The 23378-nt window shown below is 35.8% G+C and overlaps 3 protein-coding genes across 6 annotated transcripts in view; 1 reads left to right on the plus strand and 2 right to left on the minus strand.

Moving 5' to 3' along the window:
• LOC123566362 (leucine-rich repeat-containing protein 28-like) overlaps positions 1–2722 on the minus strand; it is a 17810-nt gene extending 15088 nt beyond the window's left edge. The window contains exons 1-3 of the mRNA XM_045360358.2: positions 2643–2722; positions 767–997; positions 69–106 (exon numbers count right to left, since the gene is read on the minus strand). Of these exons, the coding sequence (XP_045216293.2) occupies positions 69–106; positions 767–916 (188 nt within the window). The 5' untranslated portion in view covers positions 917–997; positions 2643–2722. The remainder of the gene's footprint in view (positions 1–68; positions 107–766; positions 998–2642) is intronic.
• Positions 2678–13442, plus strand: LOC123566361 (transmembrane 6 superfamily member 1-like). Of its 4 annotated transcripts, none has more exons than XM_053549973.1 (9): positions 2678–2784; positions 6456–6663; positions 7651–7852; positions 8286–8368; positions 8921–9036; positions 10536–10631; positions 11169–11261; positions 11875–11994; positions 12779–13442. In XM_053549973.1, exons 2-9 carry the CDS (start codon positions 6474–6476, stop codon positions 12965–12967), a joined length of 1089 nt encoding a protein of 362 aa, XP_053405948.1. In that variant the 5' UTR covers positions 2678–2784; positions 6456–6473; the 3' UTR covers positions 12968–13442. The 4 variants fall into 4 exon arrangements, with proteins under 4 accessions (XP_053405948.1, XP_045216292.2, XP_053405950.1 ...); XM_045360357.2 differs by lacking the exon at positions 2678–2784 and adding an exon at positions 2926–2989; XM_053549975.1 differs by lacking the exon at positions 2678–2784 and adding an exon at positions 2945–3032.
• Positions 13443–17090: 3648 nt separating this feature from the next.
• LOC123566359 (dolichol kinase-like) lies at positions 17091–23086 on the minus strand. The gene is made up of 6 exons (XM_053549971.1): positions 22879–23086; positions 21949–22380; positions 21358–21514; positions 21035–21139; positions 19845–19922; positions 17091–17920 (listed from the first exon to the last, which is right to left on the minus strand). The coding sequence occupies exons 1-6, from the start codon at positions 23068–23070 to the stop codon at positions 17775–17777; spliced, it is 1110 nt and encodes a 369-aa protein (XP_053405946.1). The 5' UTR covers positions 23071–23086; the 3' UTR covers positions 17091–17774.
• Positions 23087–23378: the final 292 nt, after the last annotated feature.

The raw sequence follows: 23378 nt of genomic DNA on the forward strand, positions 1-23378 counted from the left end.
CAGACTGCAATTACTGCATTTCATTTGGAAGTTGACCTACAGAGTCTACATACAGTAAATTTACTTACATCTGTTGAAGTGAGGTCAGCTGTTTAACACTTCTTGGCTGAAAATGAAAACTCTGAGTATGTATCCATGTTCTGTTTTCACAGTTACGTATTTTGCATAAGGTGATTTTTCTTCTATATGTATAGTGAAAGAACAATGCTGCATCAGTGTGAAATGTTTGGGTAATATTTTGAGTAATATTCACTATAAAGTTTTATTCTTTGCTAATATTTGCTAACATTACCATGTCTGAACTCAAAACTCTTGTGAACATTAAGTAGCATTATCTTTGTTTTAAGAACAAAGAAACATGAATTCTTAGAAATACAAATTGATCTATTTCCGTTGTATATCAATTATAAAAAAAAATGAAAATAAAATCTAAAGTAGTCTTTGCACATCAAAGTCTTGATTTGATTTTCCTGTTCCAATGTATTGTTTAGCTAAATATATCAAGCAATGCACTGGTCTGGACAATGAAGAAAATGTAATTCTGCCAAAATATTTGGATGAACAAGTCGTCGTATACTGTGAAGAATGTCTGAAATGGCAAGGACTCACACCTAGGTCCTCAGAAATACTATTCTGTTGATCTCAAAATCAGAATTTCAAAATTTTGTTTCAGGTTCTAACCACGACACAAACATTAAATGTAAACCTATAAAACTGATTTACAACATACTCATTTGAGAAAAAATAAAACCACACTATATCTTACCAAAGTTTTGATCAAATTTCTCTTCAGATACAAGTACTGTGCTTTCTGAAAGCATTTTGTAAGCAAGTCTTTATCACTGAGCTTCTTGATTCCAGAATAGTTGAGATGTAACACAGTACTGTCCTCAGTGTATGTGTTTATTTCCGACATCTCTCTTTGGATACCAGCTAGAAACACATCCTATATGGTTCCAGCCACATAATGATATGTATTGCTCAACATTGTCTAAATCTGAAATGAAATATGTAAACATTTATATGAATGTGCTTTCACTACACTGTGAAACATTATTCACTTGAACATTGGCGACTCCTGCTCTCTCAAAATTCCAAACAGAACAAGTTCACAACTCAAAGACAAAAACTTTTTGAGATACATGGGATACAAACTTTTATGCCCTTCATGCATATCTTTGACTAAGTCAAGGGTCATAACTCTTATCTTGTAGTGTGAAATCTAAAACAAAACTCAGGTAAACAAATTCAAATGCTGAATAATATATGCTTATAAATATATGCATATTTTTTAACTAAATCAAGGGCAAAAACTCTGGTCTGAATCAAACAAAACATGTCTGAAAGAACAACTTAAAGCTGCAGTATCAAATTACCCCATATGATCTAGTTTTCTCATAAAATAGGCAGTGGCTAATTTCATATTAGTTATCTCTACCACGCTGTCCCTAAACAACCTGTTATTTGGACTAGGAACTAGAATGTGTCTGTAGAACACAGGGTGTGCCCCCACTGGTACATTTGTCACAAATAAGGGGCAATAATTCAAATGTTTGCAGTCTTAAGGGGGTATACCGGTATAGCCTCAACAAACATTTTATATAAAGGATTCATTATTCTACGCCATATACTTTTTGAGCTATGAGTATCACAAAATCCACTATTTTGACTATTTCAAGGACCATAACTCTGTAATAAGCACTAATATTCTCAAGAGGAATGCCAACTGTGCAAGGTCACATCATGATCAAGACTCATGCAAGGTTTCGTGAATTTACATCAAATACTTTTTGAGCTAGGCACGTCACAAGGTGAAAATGTGCATTTTTGACTACTTCAGGGGCCATAACTCTGGAAAATAAGGGGAGGAGCCAGATGAAAAATAGGGGGTGCGCAAGTGTATATCATTATAAAGACTAATGCAAGTTTTCATCAATTTATATCAAATACTTTCTGAGCTAGGCACGTCACAAGGTGAAAATATGCATTTTTGACTATTTCAGGGGCCATAACTCTGGAAATAGGGGGCAGAGCCATACAAAGAATATAGAAGTACGCATGTTCATATCATGATAAAGACTCATACAAGGTTTCATCAATTTATATGAAATACTTTTTGAGCTAGGCGCATCACAAGGTGAAAAATAGGAGGTGCGCAAGTTCATTTCATGATAAAGACTCGTGCAAGGTTTCATCAATCTATATCAAATACTTTCTGAGCTAGGTGCATCACAAAATTTGGACGGATGGACAGATAGATGCACGGATGGACGGACAAGACCAAATTTATATGACCCCACCTGGGCACAAAAGCCCATTCTTAACATGTCATAGATATCAAACTCAGCATTCTCAAGCCTTAGTAAAGGTGTAATAATTACACTGACTCTGTCGAGCAAAAGTAAAGTTGAAAGACTGCCCTTAAAAACAGTCATGAACGAGTTATAATATTTTCTTAAAGAAAAATAGTTATGTGTGTGTTAAATAGTTATTTTCTATCCGAAATAATGTCACATCCAAATATATGTGATCATACCTCGAAAAATGTTTTTGCAAAACACATATTGGTGAATCAAAATACTAAAAAGTATCAAATATAAAGTTTGTTTGTTAATAAAAACTCCCAAATGTCGTGAAAATACCTGTACTGACAAAATTTCATAGAAAAGTAATTCTTGAAAATTTGTTGTTGTTGTTATTTACACAGGTTGTTGTTGTAGCTGGACAGCGGAAACAGAATTAAAGGGTGAAGAGTCGTTTTTATCCCGCCATCTGTCAAACTAAGTATGTCAAACGAAATAAAACAATTACATAAATAAATTACCTAGATAAATGCTGAAATGCATAAATTAAATAACCATTATTATGGATCAAATCTCTAACATTCATTTGATTATGACAGGATTAATTTAAAAATTTATTTAGATTCAGGTTGAACACTGGACTTTGGACTATCAGCTTACCCATTTGTCTGTTTGTTGTAGTATCTGTAAGACTGTGTTATTCACTCCGATTTCTATGTGTTACCTGAGGTTTGTTGTCCGTATAGTATAGCTATCATTCCAAAGACCTTTGGATGCAACCCCCCCCCCACCCCAACAACCACTCCCCCTTGTCACAGACTCAGAAAAATGTTGCCTTTTAAAACAAATTTGCATCTCAATCATCAAATATTTTTGTTACAAAACTCAGTGTATTTAAAATTTCATGCACAAGCTGCTTGAAGCAAGTGCAGACAACTTACTGTTAGCATTCTGACATCAACATATCAACATAAAGATAGGCCGTCCCCTCCAACCCAAAAGGTCAATAAAATGCTTTAACAAAGCAAATTGGGATGATTTCAAAAGGGACCTATCAGAGTTTGGAAAGAAATTCGCTGATTCTGACCACTCTGACCCCGCCTCAGATTGGAATCTGTTCAAAGATGAACTCAATCGACTTAGTTCTCTACACATTCCAACTAAAACTACTAAGACACGCTGCGACCTCCCATGGTTAACTCCCAAGATCCTTAGGCAAATCCGCAAGCGTGATAAAATGTACACTAAATTGAGGAAATCCAACCAATCCCCATGTAAAAGTAACACCTTCAAAGCCCTTAAATATAGCATCCAAAAACAGCTAAGGAACTCATACTGGTCTTACCTAGAATCAGTCATATTCATGGACGATTCACAACCAGGTAAAAATAAGAAATTCTATTCCTTCATAAAACATAAGAAAACAGAAAATTGTGGTGTAGCACCTCTTAAGCATGAGGGTCTAACATATACTGACCCTGCCACCAAGGCCAATATACTAAATAGGCAATTTGAGTCGGTCTTCTCAAAACCACAACCACTCAGTTTGAAGCAACTCTGCAAAAAAGTTACTACAAACACTTCAGCACCCAACATGCCCATGATCTCCGTTACAGAAGAGGGTGTTGATAAACTCCTGCAGGGGCTCTCTCCAAACAAAGCCTCTGGCCCAGATGAACTCTCACCAAGAGTTCTAAAAGAGCTACACCACGAGATAGCGCCCATCCTTACAATTATATTTAGGTCATCCCTGGAAACTGGCTGTGTCCCGCCAGATTGGAGAAGTGCAGTTGTCGCCCCTGTTTATAAGAAAGGCCCGAAATCCAAGGCCAGTAACTACAGGCCAATATCTCTCACCTGCATAGCTTCCAAATTATTGGAACACATTCTAGTCTCTAACATCATGACACATTTTGACAATAATGACCTCTTAAGCCAGTACCAGCATGGCTTCAGATCTAAGCATAGCTGTGAATCACAACTGATCAGCTTTACACAAGAAGTTTACGACAACCTTGAGCAAGGTCAACAAACAGATGTAATAGTAATGGATTTTAGTAAAGCATTCGACAAGGTTGATCACAATAAATTGATATTTAAACTTAATGAGCTGGGTGTCCACCCTCTGGTATCACAGTGGATAAAGTCATTTCTGAAGGGTCGAACCCAAAGAGTAGTTGTAGACGGCTGCACTTCTGACACCCTGCCTGTCCTGTCCGGTGTCCCTCAGGGATCCGTCCTAGGGCCCTGTCTCTTTCTGGCTTACATTAATGACCTACCAGATTCTATTAGAAGTAAGGCAAGACTGTTTGCAGATGATACCATAGTATACCTTACAGTCAAGTCCTCATCTGATGCCCAAACACTACAAAAAGATTTGTACGCCCTTGAAAAGTGGGAACAGGACTGGTCAATGGAATTCAATCCAGACAAGTGTGAGGTGCTGAGAATTACTCGCAAACGAAACCCTGTCATGTTTCCTTACACCCTGCATGACAAGGAACTGAAATCTACCGATACCGCTAAATACTTAGGTGTTACACTAACTAAAGACTTAAACTGGTCTGAACATATTAATACTATTTCCTCTAAAGCAAACAACTCTCTTAAATTCATCAAAAGAAATGTTCAGACAACAAACAAAAAGGTCAAAGAGAAAGCCTATAACACCTATGTCCGTCCACAACTTGAGTATTGCTCATCCATCTGGCACCCCTGGCAAAAGTCCCTCTCATACAAAGTCGAAAAAGTGCAAAGATCAGCTGCACGGTTTATCTTTAACGACTATAACTATACAAGCAGTGTAACCCAGATGATTAACACCCTAAACTGGCAAACTTTAGAACAACGGCGCATACAATCTTCTCTCATCTATTTTTACAAAATCCGAACAAATCATGTATGCGTCGACCATAACCATCTAACTCCGACCAGAAACCTGAACTACCTAATTCCACAGTCACGTACTCAATACCACATGAATTCCTTCTTCCCCCGTACAATCAGACTATGGAATGGCCTTCCCCAATATGTACAGTCCAGCCCCAGCCTCAACATATTTGCTGAGCGGCTGGTCACTGTACATCTGCAGTAACTTCCTTCACTATGTTTTTTAACTTAGCACCTGTAGTAATTTTTATTCTTTGCACCTAATGAGTTTTCTCATTTTCAACACTGCCCAGACAAGCGCCTTCCAGTCATAATCGTTAATGATTGTTGGAAGTATCATGTAGATGTAGATGTAGATAATATCACTGTCCAAGTAACATGGGAATCAATGGTGTTGAGTGAGCAGTCGAATTCCCCATTGAGCCAGGTCTTCTTCTTCTTCTATAGTAATGGCAAACGTTCAAAATGATACATTATAGCCATGTGTAGGGGATAGAGAAAGTAAAAGCTTGTCCGGTTTCCTAGGCTACTCAATCCACCGAGTGCTTCCTAACAGTTTTGATAAAAAAAGGTGCAAAAACCTAACGCCTTAAACCTTAATTCCTTTGACTGCGAATTATATATACAGATAAACAGTTGTGCAGGAAGGAAGACGTTAGTAGGGTTGAAAACAGGATAAAAGCAAAAAGATCACAGCTAGACAATTTCGTCTTATCATTAAAACAGATATACTCAAACTAGAAAATGACTTCATTCATGGTGGAGACGTCCAAGGCACTGGCTTCTATACTTGACTTTTGTCATGGCAGAAAGTTCGTTTCACTTTGCAGTGTTTTTTTTAGGCCAATTAGGGATATAAATTGGGCCCCAATTCCAATGGCAAATGGTATGTTTTTTTTTCCAATTTCCAAGTTAAAATTCACAAATTTAAAAAGAATTATTATTTTTTTACTTTTTTCAACCAAGACTGTACATATGAAACCATAAACACTTGAAACACTAGACAGTACATATACTAAATGCATTTATGGCCATTTTTTCTTAAATGTAACATTTTAGTAAAAAAATATGACTTTTAACAATTCCCAGTTTAGATGTTTGACAATGCATTTTCCCAATTGTAAAGGCCCCTGCCCCCTTCCCAATCAGTGGAAAACACTGCTTTGTGGGATCTCTTTTATACACTAGTATATTTTCCTTTTCTTTATATCTCAAATTATTTACTTGTTAAAAGATATCTGAAGTGGTTTTTCTATTTTTCAGACACAGAACAGCAAAGTTATGTCAGTATTGTTTGTAATATTCCTAATATCACTGGTACCTCTCCCACTGTGCTACATTCTGAATACTCAACAATGGATGCAGGAACCAGTTGTGATACTTGTTGTTGGGGTGATTGTATTGGCATTGTTAGTGCTGGTTCCTTGTTTGATGGTTAGACGTATGAAGAATCCAGAGTTTATTTTGTATGGTAAAATATTTTCCTCCACCTTAAAATCATAAATATTTTCTTCGCGGATTAATTTCAATGGAATTCTTGGTTGAGTCATTCCACTAAATTAGATTAGAGGGACCAAAATAAATTGATTCATTTTCTGTACAAAAGTTAAAATGCACAAATTCATATGCTACAATTATTTTGGTAAAGATGCCAACAAAGTTAAATGATGTTAAAATCCACAAACTCATATGCTACAGTTATTTTGGTAAAGATGCCAACAAAATTAAATGATGTTATAATGCACAAATTCATATGCTACAATTATTTTGGTAAAGATGCCAATAAAATTAATATTTGAACAGTAATGAATTTGAAAGTTGAAATTAGATGACAAATTTATCAGAGCAGCATATTATACAAAATAAACCAGAGAATCTATCATTATTTCTTTAAATAAAACTATAGAATCGTAAAAGAAATGATTCAGATCAGTGCTAACGGTACAAACATGATTTAATGTCATGGCAACAAAGATGATTTAATGACTTCACAATTTTTCTATACGCATGGCTATTACTTTTAGCCAGATTTCCATTTGACTGTGTTTTTTTAATGATTCAGCGTAAACCAAATGCTCTGATTAACCCTTACCTAACATTATTTTTTTTAACCCTTATCCTGCTTAATTTCTAAAATGGGCTGGTCCATCATTCAGTTTGGGCAGCATCACTTTTAAAAAAAGGGGTGTTCACTGAAAATTTACTGACTGAATAGCGAACAGTGCAGATCATGATCAGCCTGCACAGATGTGCAGGCTGATCTTGGTCTGCACTGGTCTCAAAAGCAAAATCACTTGCCACCAGCAGGCTAAGGGTTAATCATCGTTTTTTGACAATTTCATATTTTGTAGGATTTAAGTTTCAAACTAGGGAATGCTTACATTGTATACTTTTTAGAAATTCAGTCGTATTTTAAAGATATACTGGACTTAAATCTGTTTTCTTTTGTTACTTTCAGTGATGGGGTTATTTATGTTTAGCAGTATGATAGACCTTATTATAGCATTAGAAGCAGACGGCATGATTCCAGAGGTCATGACCTTCTATTTGAAGGATGGGGAACCCTACCTGTGGACACCTTACGGGACCATGATTAACTACTGGGACGGTACTGTACACTATGGCCTTTGTCTGTGGATTCTGTATGCCATATCTAAAAGGTACATATATTGTGAAATGTGCTATTGTGTTGATGGAAACATTATATAAGTTCCAGAAACAGTTTTCTCAGTCAAATAAAATCTGTAAAAAGATCCTTTGGTAAGTTATGGTAACATTGTAACTGTTATGATGAGAAATTCTCATAGATTTGTGACAATGAGTTAAATGTAAGAACAGAAAAAGTCTGTTAATATTGTCACTGTACATATCTTTATAGTCAATGTTTTCATTAATACTGAGATATGATTCTGAGGTGAAGAGACGGAACATCAGTGGAAGAAACTGATTCTTTCAGAAAAGATGGGAGGTTAAACATGCTAATCTAGAATCAAGACATAAATAGATCAGGAGATTAATGTTCTACTGCTGTAAAAAATACTGTGTAATAATATTGAACTATAGCAACATAAAATAGTCCCTGTATGTACTTAGGTGGAGTTACAGAAAAGTGGGACTGTTCTGGGCTGGTTCTATCATCAACAGTTTGTTAGTGCTGGTTCCTGGCAGTGTTTTAGGTAAAACATTTTTTTTATTTGATATTATTAGTTTACATTGTAGAGAAAGTTATCGCAGTCTGATAATTGCTTTCTGGATGTGTTGCCTCATGTATTTTTTACTGTGTGGAGATAGTTATTATAACAGCTAATTGGATTGAAACCCACTGTCTCTAAACCACTGTACCTTAACCCAAATGTTTTTAAAACTGTATTACACTTACCAATTTATTAGTGCCTGTTTTAGCATTTCGAGGGCTGAGCGCGAAACTATTGTATCTTGTTCTTTATTCATATACAGTTACAATAGTTTCGCGCTCAGCCCACGATTTGTGTCTTCATCTGGTTATGTATAGATTGAAACTTTCTGTGATAATATGACATGCAGTGCATGGGTTCCAAAAAGTTTTGACTTGGTATTTATGCATTTATTTTGTAATTACAAGGCTTTGGAAAAGTTGAGATTTTCTGCCCACTGACAGATTTTGTTTTTAGCTCATGTGAGCAATAAGTGCTAGTGTAATTGCAGGTAAATTTGGTATGAAAGTGGCAATTCTGTTTGTATAATTGCAGGTAAATTTGGTATCAAGGTGGCAATTCTGTTAAACCTACCCTACTTATTTGTGCCTGTTTGGATTGCCTTCAGACTCCTGAAATCACGACAGGCACAGTCTATACTGAATGAACAGGTAATTAATTATATAGTTAGTTGCCTTCTTCCTGATCTTGTTGAAACTTTGTCAGAATGTTTGTCTTTATGAAATCTAGGACAAGATTGAAACTGGGTCATTTGATGGCAAAAGTTGAAAGTTGTGTCATAGAAAACCTTGTGGAAACTCTAGGACCCACATCTTCCTAATTTTATATACCTGTAATGTGATCAAAATGTGAATTCACCTGAACACAAAGAGCTCAGGTTGAACTTTTGTAATCTCTCACTGTCCATTGTCCTTTCCTCTACACTTTTCATGTAGTATTGTGTAGTGGTCCTCTACCAAGCTTGTTCAGAGTTTGCCCCTTGGGTCAAAATTGGTCCCATTCTTGGGTTCACTTATTTTACACAGACTTCTCCTAGAAAAACTTTAAAAAAGTCTTGTCAAAAACCTTTATGCCCCAATCTTAGATATTTGGCATATAGCATTGTGTGGAGGTCCTCTGCTAATTTTCTTTTTTAAATCTCACCCCAGGTTAAAAATTCGCACAGTCCTGGGGTTCACTCATTTTACATGGACTTTTAGAAGAAAAACTAAAAAATCTATTTGTCTGAAACAGTAATGCCCTGAGCTTAAATATTTAACAGTTAGCTTTGTGTAGTTGTCCTTTACCAAATTGTTTGAAACGTGCCCCCTTGGTTGTCAAAATTGGCCCTGTCCATGGTCACTTATTTTACATAGACTTACAGAAGAAGAAAAACTTTTATTATGGATTTTTTCATTGGGTTTAATGCCACACTAACAGTTACAAATCATATGGCAACTTTTCAGCTTTTCATGGTGGAGGAAGACCCCAGGTGCCCCTCCGAGCATTATTTCATCACGAGCGGGCACCTGGATAGAACCACCAACCTTCTGTAAGCCATCTGGATGGCTTCCTCATATGAACAATTTTACGTCCTGGGGAGGCTTGAATCCAAGTCTGTGAGGGGAAAGTGATACAAACTCAGTGACCTTTACTATTTGGCCACGGAGGCCCCTTGAAAATGCAACAATGACCACAATTATGTTGCATACTGTTACACCTTGGACTGTGTAAAATCATGACCATTTGCCTTTCATATAATATGTTATAATGCACCTGTTGAACTGTACCTGTTTAAATCAGGTGTCATGGCCCTCATGGCTCCTAAGGAGAAAACGTAGGAAAATCCTTAACTTTGTAAAATTTCCTGAACAACATAGCACAAAAGAAAAGTGTTGACTTTATAAGAATAATTGATAATCTTCATTACTATGCCAGACTATGTGACAATATTGTTAGACATTCCAACTATCTGAACAATTGTCCACAAAATGCTTTGGAACTTTTCGCTTAGTTAGTCCCTTAGGGAAAATTTTCCCTTAGGAGCTTTATGAATACAAGCCCAGGTGAGCATTAGTGCTTTCATGGTCCTGTTGTTAAGTTCTAGATAGAAAATTTGATTGAAAGAAAGGCAGTTGCTATGTAACTGTGGTATAAATTGTATTTTCAGCATGATAGACCTGTCAGTATATGGAAGAGACCACTAGATCTTCTGTTTCTCATCTACTTCCTGTATGCAGCCATTGTAGATCTTCTCAGAGGATTTGTAAGTTCTCAGTCTTTCTGTATTTCAACGTGCATGGGATTTTTTTTATGAATAAAGGCCAGTTAGCTCATTTAAATATTAAATATTTTGAATGTTTGATATTTGAAGCTTATGTGTGTCACATTGTCACTTATGTTCATTTTACGGGAGAAACTAGTACTGGTAACCCTGTCGTGAATTCAAACTTTAGCTAGTTTCTGGTTGTATGGGGTGCAGTTGCTGCTACATAGTTCCCATTGTCTCGAAGAGATGGTAGCAGTCCGTGCTTAAATGTTGTCATCATAACTTGATATCACCTGCTAACAGTTTTAAGGTTATTTTACCTATACTAGCATATGATAAACCACTTGTGCATCTACTGACCTGAAAGCTGAAAGGCAAACATCATAATTCTCAACACAGTAATGGGCGGAGCTTTTACTTTGGAACTGTTTTTCTAATGAGTTTATGCCTCAATTAAATTTTGTATTTATTTAGTCTTGCGAGTTACATATTAAAGTTTTTTATTATTCAAGAGATTGTGTATTCTTTGAATAGATTGCATTAGGAGGTCAGGAAGAACTACTACTGGAGTATCTGAGTGATCATGAACCTTATATCATGAGTCCATATGCTTATCCAAAAGTTCAGGTAAATATACAAATAGCTTAATTACCGGTACTGTTTTTTTTTAACTTAAACACTCACACTACCTTGCTTTAAAAGTATAGGTAAAAGTTTCATGTTTAGCTCGAGTGGTTGATGGGAGTCCCAAAACGGAATGGATGGAACAACATATTTCCAGTTAAGCCAAATGTAGCTGTCATATTTACCTCCTCAGCATCCAGTCTATATAGGCCCATACTACCAGAAATGGTGCAAATATAAGTAAATTACTCACCACATACAAACTGCAACTGGGAACCAAAATTGGATTGCTGGTGTTGAAGTCCAGCCAGCTAGCCGCTGTGTTATTAGTTCTTATCCTCAGAAAAAAGCTCTCTTGGAGCTTTTCATTAATTAGAATACTTTACCGGATAGTTAATTTATTAGATAAAGAAATTTGGACATTGTAGCATAAGACTCTATACATGTAAATGAATGCTGTCTGACAGTGAGTGAATAAAATGGATCCATTTGAAATGTAACTTATCTTCATGAAGCTTTGAATTTAAGTTATTGTTAGACATAATATTTCACAAGAATTTCTTTGATATATCAAATATTCAAATAAGAACAATGTAGCATTATATTTGTTTAACAGCTGATAGTGTACATGGTTTATTTTGTGCCTTACTATGCCTGTGCAATCTACGGGTTGTTGAACCCAGGTCAGACATGGATGCCGGACTGGGCTCTCTTGTACGCAGGTGCTGCAGCTCAGGTATGTACTGCTCTTTGTCTCTTCAGATGAACTGTTGAAGTTTTGATTACCATCTATTAATTTTGACTTGTGCCCTTAATTCCAGCTTAAATATGGTCACGATGCACCCACCCATTTGCTGTTGTCTGTGTCCAGATTTGGTTAAGTTTTTGTATGTAAGCTTGTATCTCAGTAACCACTTGTAGGGGTGAATTGAAACTTCACACACTTGTTCACTATGATAAATTGACTTGCAGCGCACTGGTTCCATAACTCTTTTTTTGCATTTTTACAACATTATGCATGCCTCTTTATTGACTTTAAGTTAGCTGTTTTGGGTTAAGCTGTTCACCTGGCTTAATGGAAGGTCAGCGGTTCTGCTTATGTGGTCACCTGTGCCTGAAATAATGTCCAGAGGTATCTGGGGTCTTCTTACACAAGAAGAAACATAAAGCTGCAATATGACCTAAGTTTATGTCTGTTTGACTATAAACCCAACTAAACAAGTAAGAAAAGTGGAAGGATTTTACATAAATCAGAAGTTTTACATCGTATTTTATCAGTCATAATGGTGAAATGGATTGACAATTGAGAAGGTTTGACCTTGAGCTGATTTAACAAATTAAGACATTGTTCAGGTTTTGCATTGCACAAGTTTGTCTTTGAGCATGTTCACATTGTGCAGGTTTGACATTGTTCATTTCCTGTAGGAACTGATAAATGTACATGATATTTTTTAAATAAAATCAAATAGCAGAGAAACATTCTTCGATGAATTTATTAGTTGTGTCAATTATTTTTTCAGGGACAGTTTTCCCATATAGGTGGGAGCATTCATCCTAGAACAGAAGCAGAGTTTCACGTGCCAGCACGGGCTCATTCCCAACAAGTATTCTGGTTATTGAACATCAGTCTGTTTATTATACCACAGTTGTTTGCTCTCAGACAAAATCTTTCTGGGAAGAAAAATAAAATGAACAAGAAATCACATTAAAAAATGTTTCCGCTCTATGTTCTTATTCAAAATATATTGTATTTCTAAGTAATATTTTAAGATTCATTAAATATTTTATATTCATTAACTAAGCAGACAGTTTGCTTTCAGAAAAGGTAGCAACTATTTTTATAATACTATATAATGTAATGTATGCTAATTTTTATGTTTTCTTTGGAATATTCTTTTGTGTTAGTGACTGACAATTGCTCAAGGAAGCAATCCAGCTGGCTTAAGGATGGTCGGTGGTTCTGCCCAGGTGCCCACCCATGATGAAGTCATGCACGGTGGGGCACCTGGGGTCTTCCTCCACCACCAAAGCAGATTGCTCAATGAACAAATTTTCTTCTTAAAAGCACATGTTAGAAGTGAAAAAAGCTGCACATGTTTGTGGTTGCTTCTGGCTTGTTTACTTGACTAAACTTTTATTACAGGTCTCTTTACATTTGATCTTACATACCACAAATCATAAATCAGAGAGGCCCGCCCGCTTAGCTCAGTAGGTAAGAGCGTTGGTCTACGGATCGCGGGGTCGCGAGTTCGATCCTCGGGCGGGGCATATGTTCTCCGTGACTATTTGATAAACGACATTGTGTCTGAAATATTAGTCTTCCACCTCTGATTCATGTGGGGAAGTTGGCAGTTACTTGCGGAGAACAGGTTTGTACTGGTACAGAATCCAGGAACACTGGTTAGGTTAACTGTCCGCCGTTACATGACTGAAATACTGTTGAAAAACGGCGTTAAACCCAAAACAAACAAACAAACAAATAAAACAGAGAGAGTACCAAGATGCCTTGTTAATGTAAATACTTCATAGAAGTCTAGTAATGCAGTAGAGATGGTAGATTTTGGACTGTATGGCTGCAAAGCTGAACCTACTTAGTTTTATTGAGCAAATGTCATTGGTGCATGACTTTATTTAGTTTTGGAGGTGTGCTTGATTATAATGCAGTTGCAAGATGTTTATGCAACAGCTAGTTGATTGGTAAGCATAATGCATTGAGTTCAGTCTTATCTTTTAAAGTTTTCACAGTTTTAATGTTGTTTGCAGTTTCTTGTTATAGGCCAGTGTTTATAAGCAGAGTGTAATAATTTTTACATAATTTTATATTGTATAATGTTCAGTGTTGTTCTACTGTTGCTATAGTTGGACAGCTATTAATGTGCCATAATTCAAACATTTTTATAATCTTTTACAGTTACAACATTTTTCCATTAAACCCTTTTTAATTAAAGAATGTATGGGATATATACATGCACTTTAGGTCAGGATATATTTGGTGTGTTCTTTTTTGCTCGTAAATTTATAAAAGTGCAAGAAATTTCATCATAAATTCTATAGTGTTCAGTATATTGACAAAGTCAGCCATTTGTAAGATTCATCTGTTGATCCATTTTCAGTTATGTGTATATTTCATGCCATTGTCTAGTAATAGTTTAAACAGTACTCCTAATAGAGATGCTCCTGTTGATACACCTGTTTTGGAAAAATGGGATGTATTGTGTGATGGTGTGTGCATCTGTCTGCCCATCATTCTCCTATTTCTTATCCCCGAGCAAAATTCAATAACCGTTCCCTCTATTGACTTTCAACTTGGCATAAAGGTAATTGGCCAGGAGGTACTGTGAAATCATTAAAGCAGCATGCCTCCAGATCGTTCGACAACAAATTTTTTAAATTTTTTTAGATATCTTGAAATAAATGCTGTATTTCTTAAGAAGGCTTTAAAACTTAATTACTGACAAACTTTCTGTTACGGAAACTCTGGAGAATTTGCTGTTTTTACTACTTTTTATGATGAAAATTGAAAAGCGTTTGTCACACTTTTACTCCAGATAAACTGTCTCGATTATAAATATCTATTTTTTGAAGTCATTATTCACTACTTCAGCTATAGTGCTATTGGTTACGACGACGGGAAAATGTCTTTATTGCCGCGGTGGTCCGGGGTTCGATTCCTTCGGTCATCTTTTTTTCTTGATTTGAAACTTTTAAAATATGTTAGAAACAAAAATTCATATTCTAATGTTCATATGATCAAACTTCAGTTTGAAAGAAAGATTATTTTTTAGCCAAATCTGGAGGCATGCTGCTGCTGCTTTAATATTCATGGGGAACTAATTTTCGTGGATTTCATAGTTCAGTCAATCCACAAAATTGAATCCCAACAAACAAGTAAAATTACCAATCATTTTGTGTTCAAAAGTTGAAATATACGAATTCATATCCCCACAAAATTACCGTTTTGACCAAAACCACGAAATTCCATGCCCACAAAAGATTTCACAGTAAGTCAAAGGTCAAGATCATAATTTGAGCTCATAGGTCAGATCTGTAGGTCAAAGGTCAAGACCACAGCAAAGTCAAGGTCATAGCTAGGTCAAATTTGTGGCTCAAACATAACATGGTAACTATTCAAGGTATTTACTTCATGGCATATAGGTAAATGGCAAAGGGACAATTTGCATAGTGCAAGGTCAAAAGTGTAGGTCACAGATAAAGCTTGAATGTCATATTTGTTCTTTACATTTCATGTCTGGAGCATACAGCTACCCCACCCACCACCTGCTGGTATAAGGTGCTATTTTAAGTGAACAGTTTTGTAGAAATAGTTTTTTTTTTTTATATTTGTTTTACTGATGCAGGTGCGCAGTGAGTTGTGAAGTGCCTAAGGACCATGTGACTGAATGTTTTAGAATTTGTTTTGATATATATTTTCTGAATCTTGTTAAAATTTACAGAAGAATGATGTTATGATGGTCCTTGTTGGTGCATATGCTTTATCAGAATTTTACTTAGTTATACATGTAGTTTTATATATTTGTAATAGCCAATTATCTTGCCAAATAAACAGTATTTACTAATAAAATGTTTGCTTTTATTGTGAAATTCCCTGTATCATTTTGCTACTGGTCTTATTTTAGCACTCATTTTAAGTTATTTGTTACTGTACATGATTTCCCACAAAAACAACAGACTTAAGACATTTTGCATCTGTAAATATTTCTCAACTTCTCTTTTTATTTAAAAGATCAGTAACACAATGAATAACTATACTACTAGATACTGTTGGCCTGAAGATGCTACATGATTAAAGAAGTTTTCTTAGGTCAGTAAATGACCCATATGTCAAAGTTGAATGTTACAGTAGCCATTATAAAGTAAATAGTGAAAGAGGTAATGGAAGATGTAGACATGGAACAACTGTCCCCATGGTTAAAAACAGAAGCTACCTTGCTGTGGTCAGTATCTATAATGGAAATATTAAATTGTACACGATGATGAGATGTTACGGATCACAATCTCAAGTCATAAAGCACCACTGTCTTACTGTTAGTTTGAAAAATACCAGCAAGTTATGCATGATCCAATAGGTACAGTTTCAAAAGATAGATTTAACAAAATAATTTCCAAACCAGATACTGCTAATTCATTAAAAGCATATGTTTCCACATATAAATTAAATGGATGGATGGATGGATAGCCAAAGTACAAAAAGCTGCTAACTGAGGGAGACACTAAACTGTTGAACAATGCAAAGTGTTTGATACAATTCTTTTATGCCCGTCATAAAAAAATATGGTTGGTGTGTTGGTGCACAAATTTGTGTCTATCATTTACTTTGTTGTGCATAGTCGGAACTTGAAATGACTCAACACTTGTATTCTGGATCTTATAAAATAAAGCTGCAATTCATGAAAAGTCATTTTACAGATTTGGTGGATCAATCTGTCAGTGTCAAGTTTTTGTTCCTAAAGGTGGAGTAAAATGATACCACTTACTGGAGTTGGCAGACCTTTTAAAAACAAAACTGACTTTGTTTCTAAGGCAATAGATTAAATACACATTTCTTGAGGAAAGAAAGTGTTATATTTTACTACGTGTTGTCAAGTTCATTTTCTGGTTGGAGTAAACACTGCATCAGTGCACCTACAATGCCTACTGGAGACTTGCCATGGACAATCACTGCACAGCTTGAGTGTCTGTAAACTGGTACTGCAGTGAATGCATCTCTTCAGTGTATAATATTCTGGCTTTACTGTTTAACAAGACACTATCTAATTGAAAGTGTTCAAATTAGTCTGTTCGTATCCTCGAGAAAACAAACTAAGATTTGCATATAAATAATTTGTTTAATTGCTTAACATTTTCCTGAGATAAAAAAAACAGAACAAAAGGTAAACTGATTCTAATGCTGAACACATAAGGTACAGTTTTATCAGTGCAGAACACTATTCATTTAACAAACGTAAAGAATGTTTCCTTTTGAACACAATCCAAAAAACATTTAGACTGCATTATATAAAGGATGCCTCTAATTCTGAACACCATCTATTGGATAAATACAACATTGGTTGGCTTTACTTCTGAACAAACACAGGATCTACAGTGTCTGGCTTGCTTAAAGGTTTGCTCAACACCATCCATTGAATAAACACGGGTTCTGTAGTCTCTAAAAGATTGGCTCTACTTTCGACTACCATCTACTGAACAAACATGGGATCTGTAGTGCCTTACAGGTTGGCTCTACTTCCGATTACCATCCACTGAACAAACACAGGATCTGTAGCGCCATACAGGTTGGCTCTATTTTCAACACCATTTATTGGACAAACACGATTTGTAGCACAATATAGGTTGACTTTACTTTCAACACTGTCCATTGTCCACAACATGTAGCCTCTAATAGATTTGCTCCACTTATCAACACCATCCGCTGAACAAACACAGGATCTGTAGCATCTTACAGGTTAGCTCTTCTAATCAACACCATCCATTGAACAAACACTTGACCTGCAGTGTCTAATAGGTAGGCTCTATAGTGGCTAATAGAACCCAGGCAAACATTGGAACAACCAGGTTGTCTATCTGACTGGTGAATGCTTCCAGCAGTGAAATAAGAGCAAGACAAAATATCATCTCCATGGAAACAACTGCTCCAGGAATGTCTGAAATACCAATAGGCAGAATAAAGTCACTGATAACTTGTACTATGGCAAAATGATGTTAAAGTCTGCGATGTGATTTGGAGTTGAGTATAATTCTTACAAACACTAATCTTTCTACAATTATACATGTACAAATGGAAGTTATCATTTCTACCTTTAAATAAAAGGATAATTTCAGGTTTCTTCTGTAGAAAAAATAACATTTTGGGCTTAACATCAATGACAATTAATCATTTCTAGCATTACATTTAATGAAAATGTTCATTTATGGATTAAAATATAGATGATTTATGATCATTTTTGGCTTAACATTCAAGTGTCAATATATATGACTGTCACAGCAAATAACTTTTGGATTTTAAAATACTCAACACCACTTGTCAATTTTCACAGTTTTGACTGATTCAGGAGCCATAATTCCGCAACTACAAAGACTATCCAGCTGCTTATCAAACTTGGCAAAGATAAAATGCCTATAAAGTTTGCTGAACACTGGGTAATAACTTTTGACTTATTAAGCAAACACTGTTAATGTTTTCAATTTTGAGCAATTCAAGTGCCATAACTCAGGAGTGACTGGGGCTTTCCAATTTACAGTAAACCTCACTTATAAGGAACTCGGATATAAGGAACACTCGGTTATAAGGAACAATTTTCAATTCCCCAATCTAATACCTTCTTTATTCAATGTAAAAATCCTCGATTATAGGGAACTCGGTTATAAGGAACACTCGCTTATAAGGAACACTTTTTCCAGTCCCAAAGTACAAAATTCAATGGAAAACCCCTCAGTTATAGCTAACAGACATAGAGTATAAGAATTATTGAAAACCGGAAATAAACAGGAGAATCGCGGATGACGTCAGAGTAACATCGGCATTTTTACGCGCTTTCATGCACATGAATAAACACAAATTATTTCATTTCTATGATCTTTAGTTTGTTAATTCACGGATACGATAAAAAGAAAATATATAATATCATCAAATTACCAAATACTAGACAAAAGAAGACTTATATTCTCAAGATTATGTCTGAGAGCTACATTTATTAGGTATTTCATGTTAACGGTAGTGAACGAAAATCAGTCACGGTCATATCCTAAATAAATGTGCTAATCACACACGATTAACAATGGCAAACAGTTCAGTTTACCAAATTTCTAATTATAAAAATTATAGCAGGTGCTAAAATGGACAATAGCAAAACTATAGGTATAATTTACACTTTAATCTGTATGTATGGCACCGTTGTCTAGTCGTAATACACTGCATGTCATAAACACCCTACTTTTAGATTTTAATGGGTAGTCTAATTTAATATTTTTGTAATAAAAAATTTAACATTTGTTCTAAATTAGTATTGATGTCTATTCACATAACATGCGGTCAAGCAAAGTAAGGTGAGTAACTGCAACATATCTGATAGTCATCATGTAGCGCTCTCTAAAAAGAAGATAGAAATAACCGACAAAAATAAACTAAAATTACAGTCATTCTTATCGACGAACATGTTGGCTTGTTTCGGGTTTAACGCCGCGTTTCAACACTATTTCAGTCATATACATGCAGGCAGTTTACCTTACCATCTCTCCAGGAAAGGGCTGGTACTAGAAACAAAACGTTCTCACATGAGGACTCAAGGCCGGCCCGGAGTGTGAACACATAGCCCTTATCAAACGTCAGTCAAATAGTGTTCGCTATACAAATTGTGTTCGCTATACAAACCTCGGTTACGAGGAACTAGTTCCCTATATGGATATAAGGAACCTCGGTTATAAGGAACAATTTTTAGAGGTCCCAAGCTGTTCCTTATAAGTGAGGTTTACTGCACCTGAAATATTATGCCCATAACCATTGTGACCAAGTTTGGTGGACACTGTGTTTATACAAACTGAATGAAAGTAAAACATTTGATCACTTACTGCCAAATGACAAGAGTTGTACAGCTATAATCTGTGATATAAAAGCAGCAGATGTTCCCTCTATAGACTTCTTTCTACCTGTAATAATTAAACTGGGACAATGATACAAGTATAAAAAGCAGGCTTGTTAAGAATTATTTTTCTTGCGAGGAAAATGTAAAAGGAAATAAACTGTCTACGAGATGATCCCAAAGAAACATGCAATACAGAGGTGGTACAATGGTTTACGTGTTATCTGCTCAGTTTGGAGGTTATTGGTTTGAACATATTGATGTAGCAACTACATTTCCTTTAAGTTTTTTTTTTCAAGACTGGGGAACTAAAGAATGTCTGAAGTACCTTTAAGCTTTATGTAATTTGAGACATCAGAAAACATGAAATATCATCAAAATATGTTGCCAAATGATATTTCAAACTCTTAATATGCTATTTGTAAAACACATATGCCCCTACCCCATTGATGATGGCTTGCTGAAGATATCTGAGTCCCGCACTCCCTTGATGGCCTGCTGAAGGTGACCTGGTCCTCCTTTTCCCATTGTGGCCTAATAAATGTCAATGTACCCTCAATTCCCATGATGGCATGTGAAAGTTACTGTCCCTACTCCTTCTCCCATGATGGCCTATGGCTTTTACTGACCCCAACTCCCATGATGACCTGTGAAGGTAACTGCACCCAATTTTTATGATAGCCTAAGAAGGTAACTACGCCCTCGCCCATAGTGGCCTGTTGAAGGTAATAGCTTCCCCCGATTCCCATTAAGGCTTGCTGAGAGTAATTGGGTATCTTCAACTTATTTGATGGCCTGTGAAGATAACTGCCCTTCACACTCTTCTGACAGTCTGTTGAAGGTAACTGGGTCCTGCACTCCCATGAATTACCGAAGGTAACTGGGCCTATTTTTTTTTCAGTCACAAGAAAGCTTTAACCTTTGCCCAAATAACACCAAAAACTTAGTGGTCATCTACAAACTAAGGCATTCATCTTATGAAGTTTGGCTGCTGTAGGTCAAAGCATGACTGACCAGCACTTGTCTTTAAAGAGAGGCATAAAAACGTTGCTCATTTTTACTGGGATATTTTTATAAATTTTTTAACTTGTCTGTACTAACGCAAGATGAAGCTTTGACCATATCTAAAATGCATTTTTTCTGCCAAGAATCATTATGACACAAAGAAGATGTACTTACCTGGCCATTTATGTCTGCCAAATTTTCTACCAATAACAGATGCAATGCCATCACCGACACCCACTGAGATCAGTCCTGCATACATTGACAGGGAACAAGGTGGTCCTGTAATATTCACTTAAAGTGAACTTTTCCCAACATGCCAAATGTTTGTCGCTACTGATAGGGTGAATTTCATTTCAATATATTAATCCAAACTCAAGTTATTAAGCAGATGAGTCTGAGGCTGTCTAGCTGTCTTCCAAATGACATCTGCCAGTGTAATAACATGGTTTATAGAAACCTGGTTTATGAATAAAATTACATGCAAAATTAACACTTACTTTGCTGCTTATAGTTCCACCATAAAGGCAAAGAACAGCCCAGGAGGAGGTATATAGGGGTCAATATAAGGTCACCAGTATCCTGTTCATCAAGAAAAACCCAGAGGTACTCATCCAGTATAGGTCCAAAAGGTTGTAATTTCAACACCCTGATTACCTGTAATTCCAATTAAATAAATATAAATCAGCCTGTATCAGTTTATTCATGAGAATATATTAACTTTAATGTTAGTAACAGCAAACCCAAAATACATAGTAAAGATAAAAATGTTTGACTGCCAAATTCTTATCTAATCAAACACTGATGCTGTGCATCAAAACCTGAATCAAGTGGTCACCTGTCTTTAGTGGACCCTGTCAGTCAGTGCATTATGTGACCATGTTAAAGAGGTTAGATTGTCCAATTTTAATGTGACAGTGGTTTAGCTTATATTTCTGAAATAATTTTGATCAAATCGACTGAGTCTATACCTCTATTATAGTTATCAATGACCAACGTCACTGAGTTTACACATCTTGAATTATCACTGATCAATTTGACTGAGTTTATACCTCTACAATTATCAATGACCAATGTGACAGAAGTTTTACCTCTAGAATGATCAGTACAGCAGCAATGACAATTGAGGCGAGGTACAACAAGTTGGGGCACAGCATCAACCCCGGAACATATACACATATCATAGCAACATGGAAGAACTTCCGTACTGATGTCGCATCCTCACTCCCTGATGTTTTCTCTTTCAACTTTTTGCTTCTCTGAGATTCGAACTGTTTAGAAATATTTGTGGTTTTCCCTTCCATTTCTTGAGTAAGAATTTGTTTGTATTTTTCCTCAGTGTCTGTATCATTGTGTGATTGTGTAGTGGTAACATGTTCATATACTGAAGTGTCTTTACTTGTCATTTCTGAGGGTTGACTAGACAATTTTTTGCAAAGTATTTCTGATGGCTTGTTTCCATGGAAACACACCAGCATAATACTGCTTATAAGCCAAAGAAACCACCAGCTCAGAAGGACTGCCTGAAATCAAATAAACTGGCATTTATTTTCACATTACAGTAAAACAACTTATTATACATGAGAACCTTATTTGAGCTCATATACTAGAGTTTCATTCCAGACCAATTCATCTTTCCTGAAAATTGAACAATATACATACAGTATATCCCAAATTTCAAATGCATGTCAGCTTTCCATTTTCATACAGTTACAAATTCAAAATTTCGTAAGTACACAAAATGAGACGTTTGGTGACAATTCAAATCTTTTTACATCAGTACTCTATTGATATTTTCACTCCAAACAGTATTTCAAGTAAGGAAAGGCAGCTGGATATATCCTCAAACCTTCGGCAAGCCAGCAACATGGCTTCCTCAAAATTCAATCTTTTACCATAAAGCAGTGATGGGCAAAATCCTATAATCAGTATGTTTTAATATGGCAATAAAATGATGATTTAATATAGTGTGAAACAGACCATTAGATAAGTGACTCCAAGATATAAAACCAACTACTTACCGATATATTTGTTGCTACAACATTATTCAGTAAACTGTGTATATCAGTCATTTCAAGATAGAGGACACACACAGCCAGTAGATATACCAGTCCTATCACTGCCATCACAGGCCACAACCACACGGCTGGGCACTGCTTCTTAGATAGGACATACAGGGATAACACTGCTAGCTGTAAACCGAAATACACCATCTGCAATTACAAACACAAACTGTTACTTCTATTTTTAGGATCAAACATTTTTCATGAAGGTTTTGTATTTAAAACGAAAGCAAAAGTATATAATATTACAAAATTATTCGAGCAAATCTGAGAGAGAACCTTAAAATGATGCTACAGAACATGTTGAATGATCAATCAAGCGATTCAAGAGAAAAGCACACTTTAACATTTTTCTATTTTAGCTATGGTAGCCTCTTAAGTGCCCCCATTTGAAGAAATCAAACATTAGACTTTATGCTACGGACCAAGTTTGATGAAGATCCATCAAACGCTTCATG

Source organism: Mercenaria mercenaria, chromosome 8, assembly GCF_021730395.1.
Source record: "Mercenaria mercenaria strain notata chromosome 8, MADL_Memer_1, whole genome shotgun sequence".
In the NCBI taxonomy this organism is placed as follows: Eukaryota; Metazoa; Mollusca; class Bivalvia; order Venerida; family Veneridae; genus Mercenaria; species Mercenaria mercenaria.

Coding starts and splice junctions, on each gene's coding strand:
- LOC123566361 (XM_053549972.1), top strand. Junction 7,853..8,285: donor CTGTATGCCATATCTAAAAG/GTACATATATTG, acceptor GTATGTACTTAG/GTGGAGTTACAGAAAAGTGG. Junction 9,037..10,535: donor AGTCTATACTGAATGAACAG/GTAATTAATTAT, acceptor TTGTATTTTCAG/CATGATAGACCTGTCAGTAT.
- LOC123566359 (XM_053549971.1), bottom strand. CDS start 23,070: ATGGTGTATTTCGGTTTACAGCTAGCAGTGTTATCCCTGTATGTCCTA. Junction 21,515..21,948: donor CTGTACTGATCATTCTAGAG/GTAAAACTTCTG, acceptor TTGGAATTACAG/GTAATCAGGGTGTTGAAATT. Junction 21,140..21,357: donor GTGGAACTATAAGCAGCAAA/GTAAGTGTTAAT, acceptor TGAATATTACAG/GACCACCTTGTTCCCTGTCA.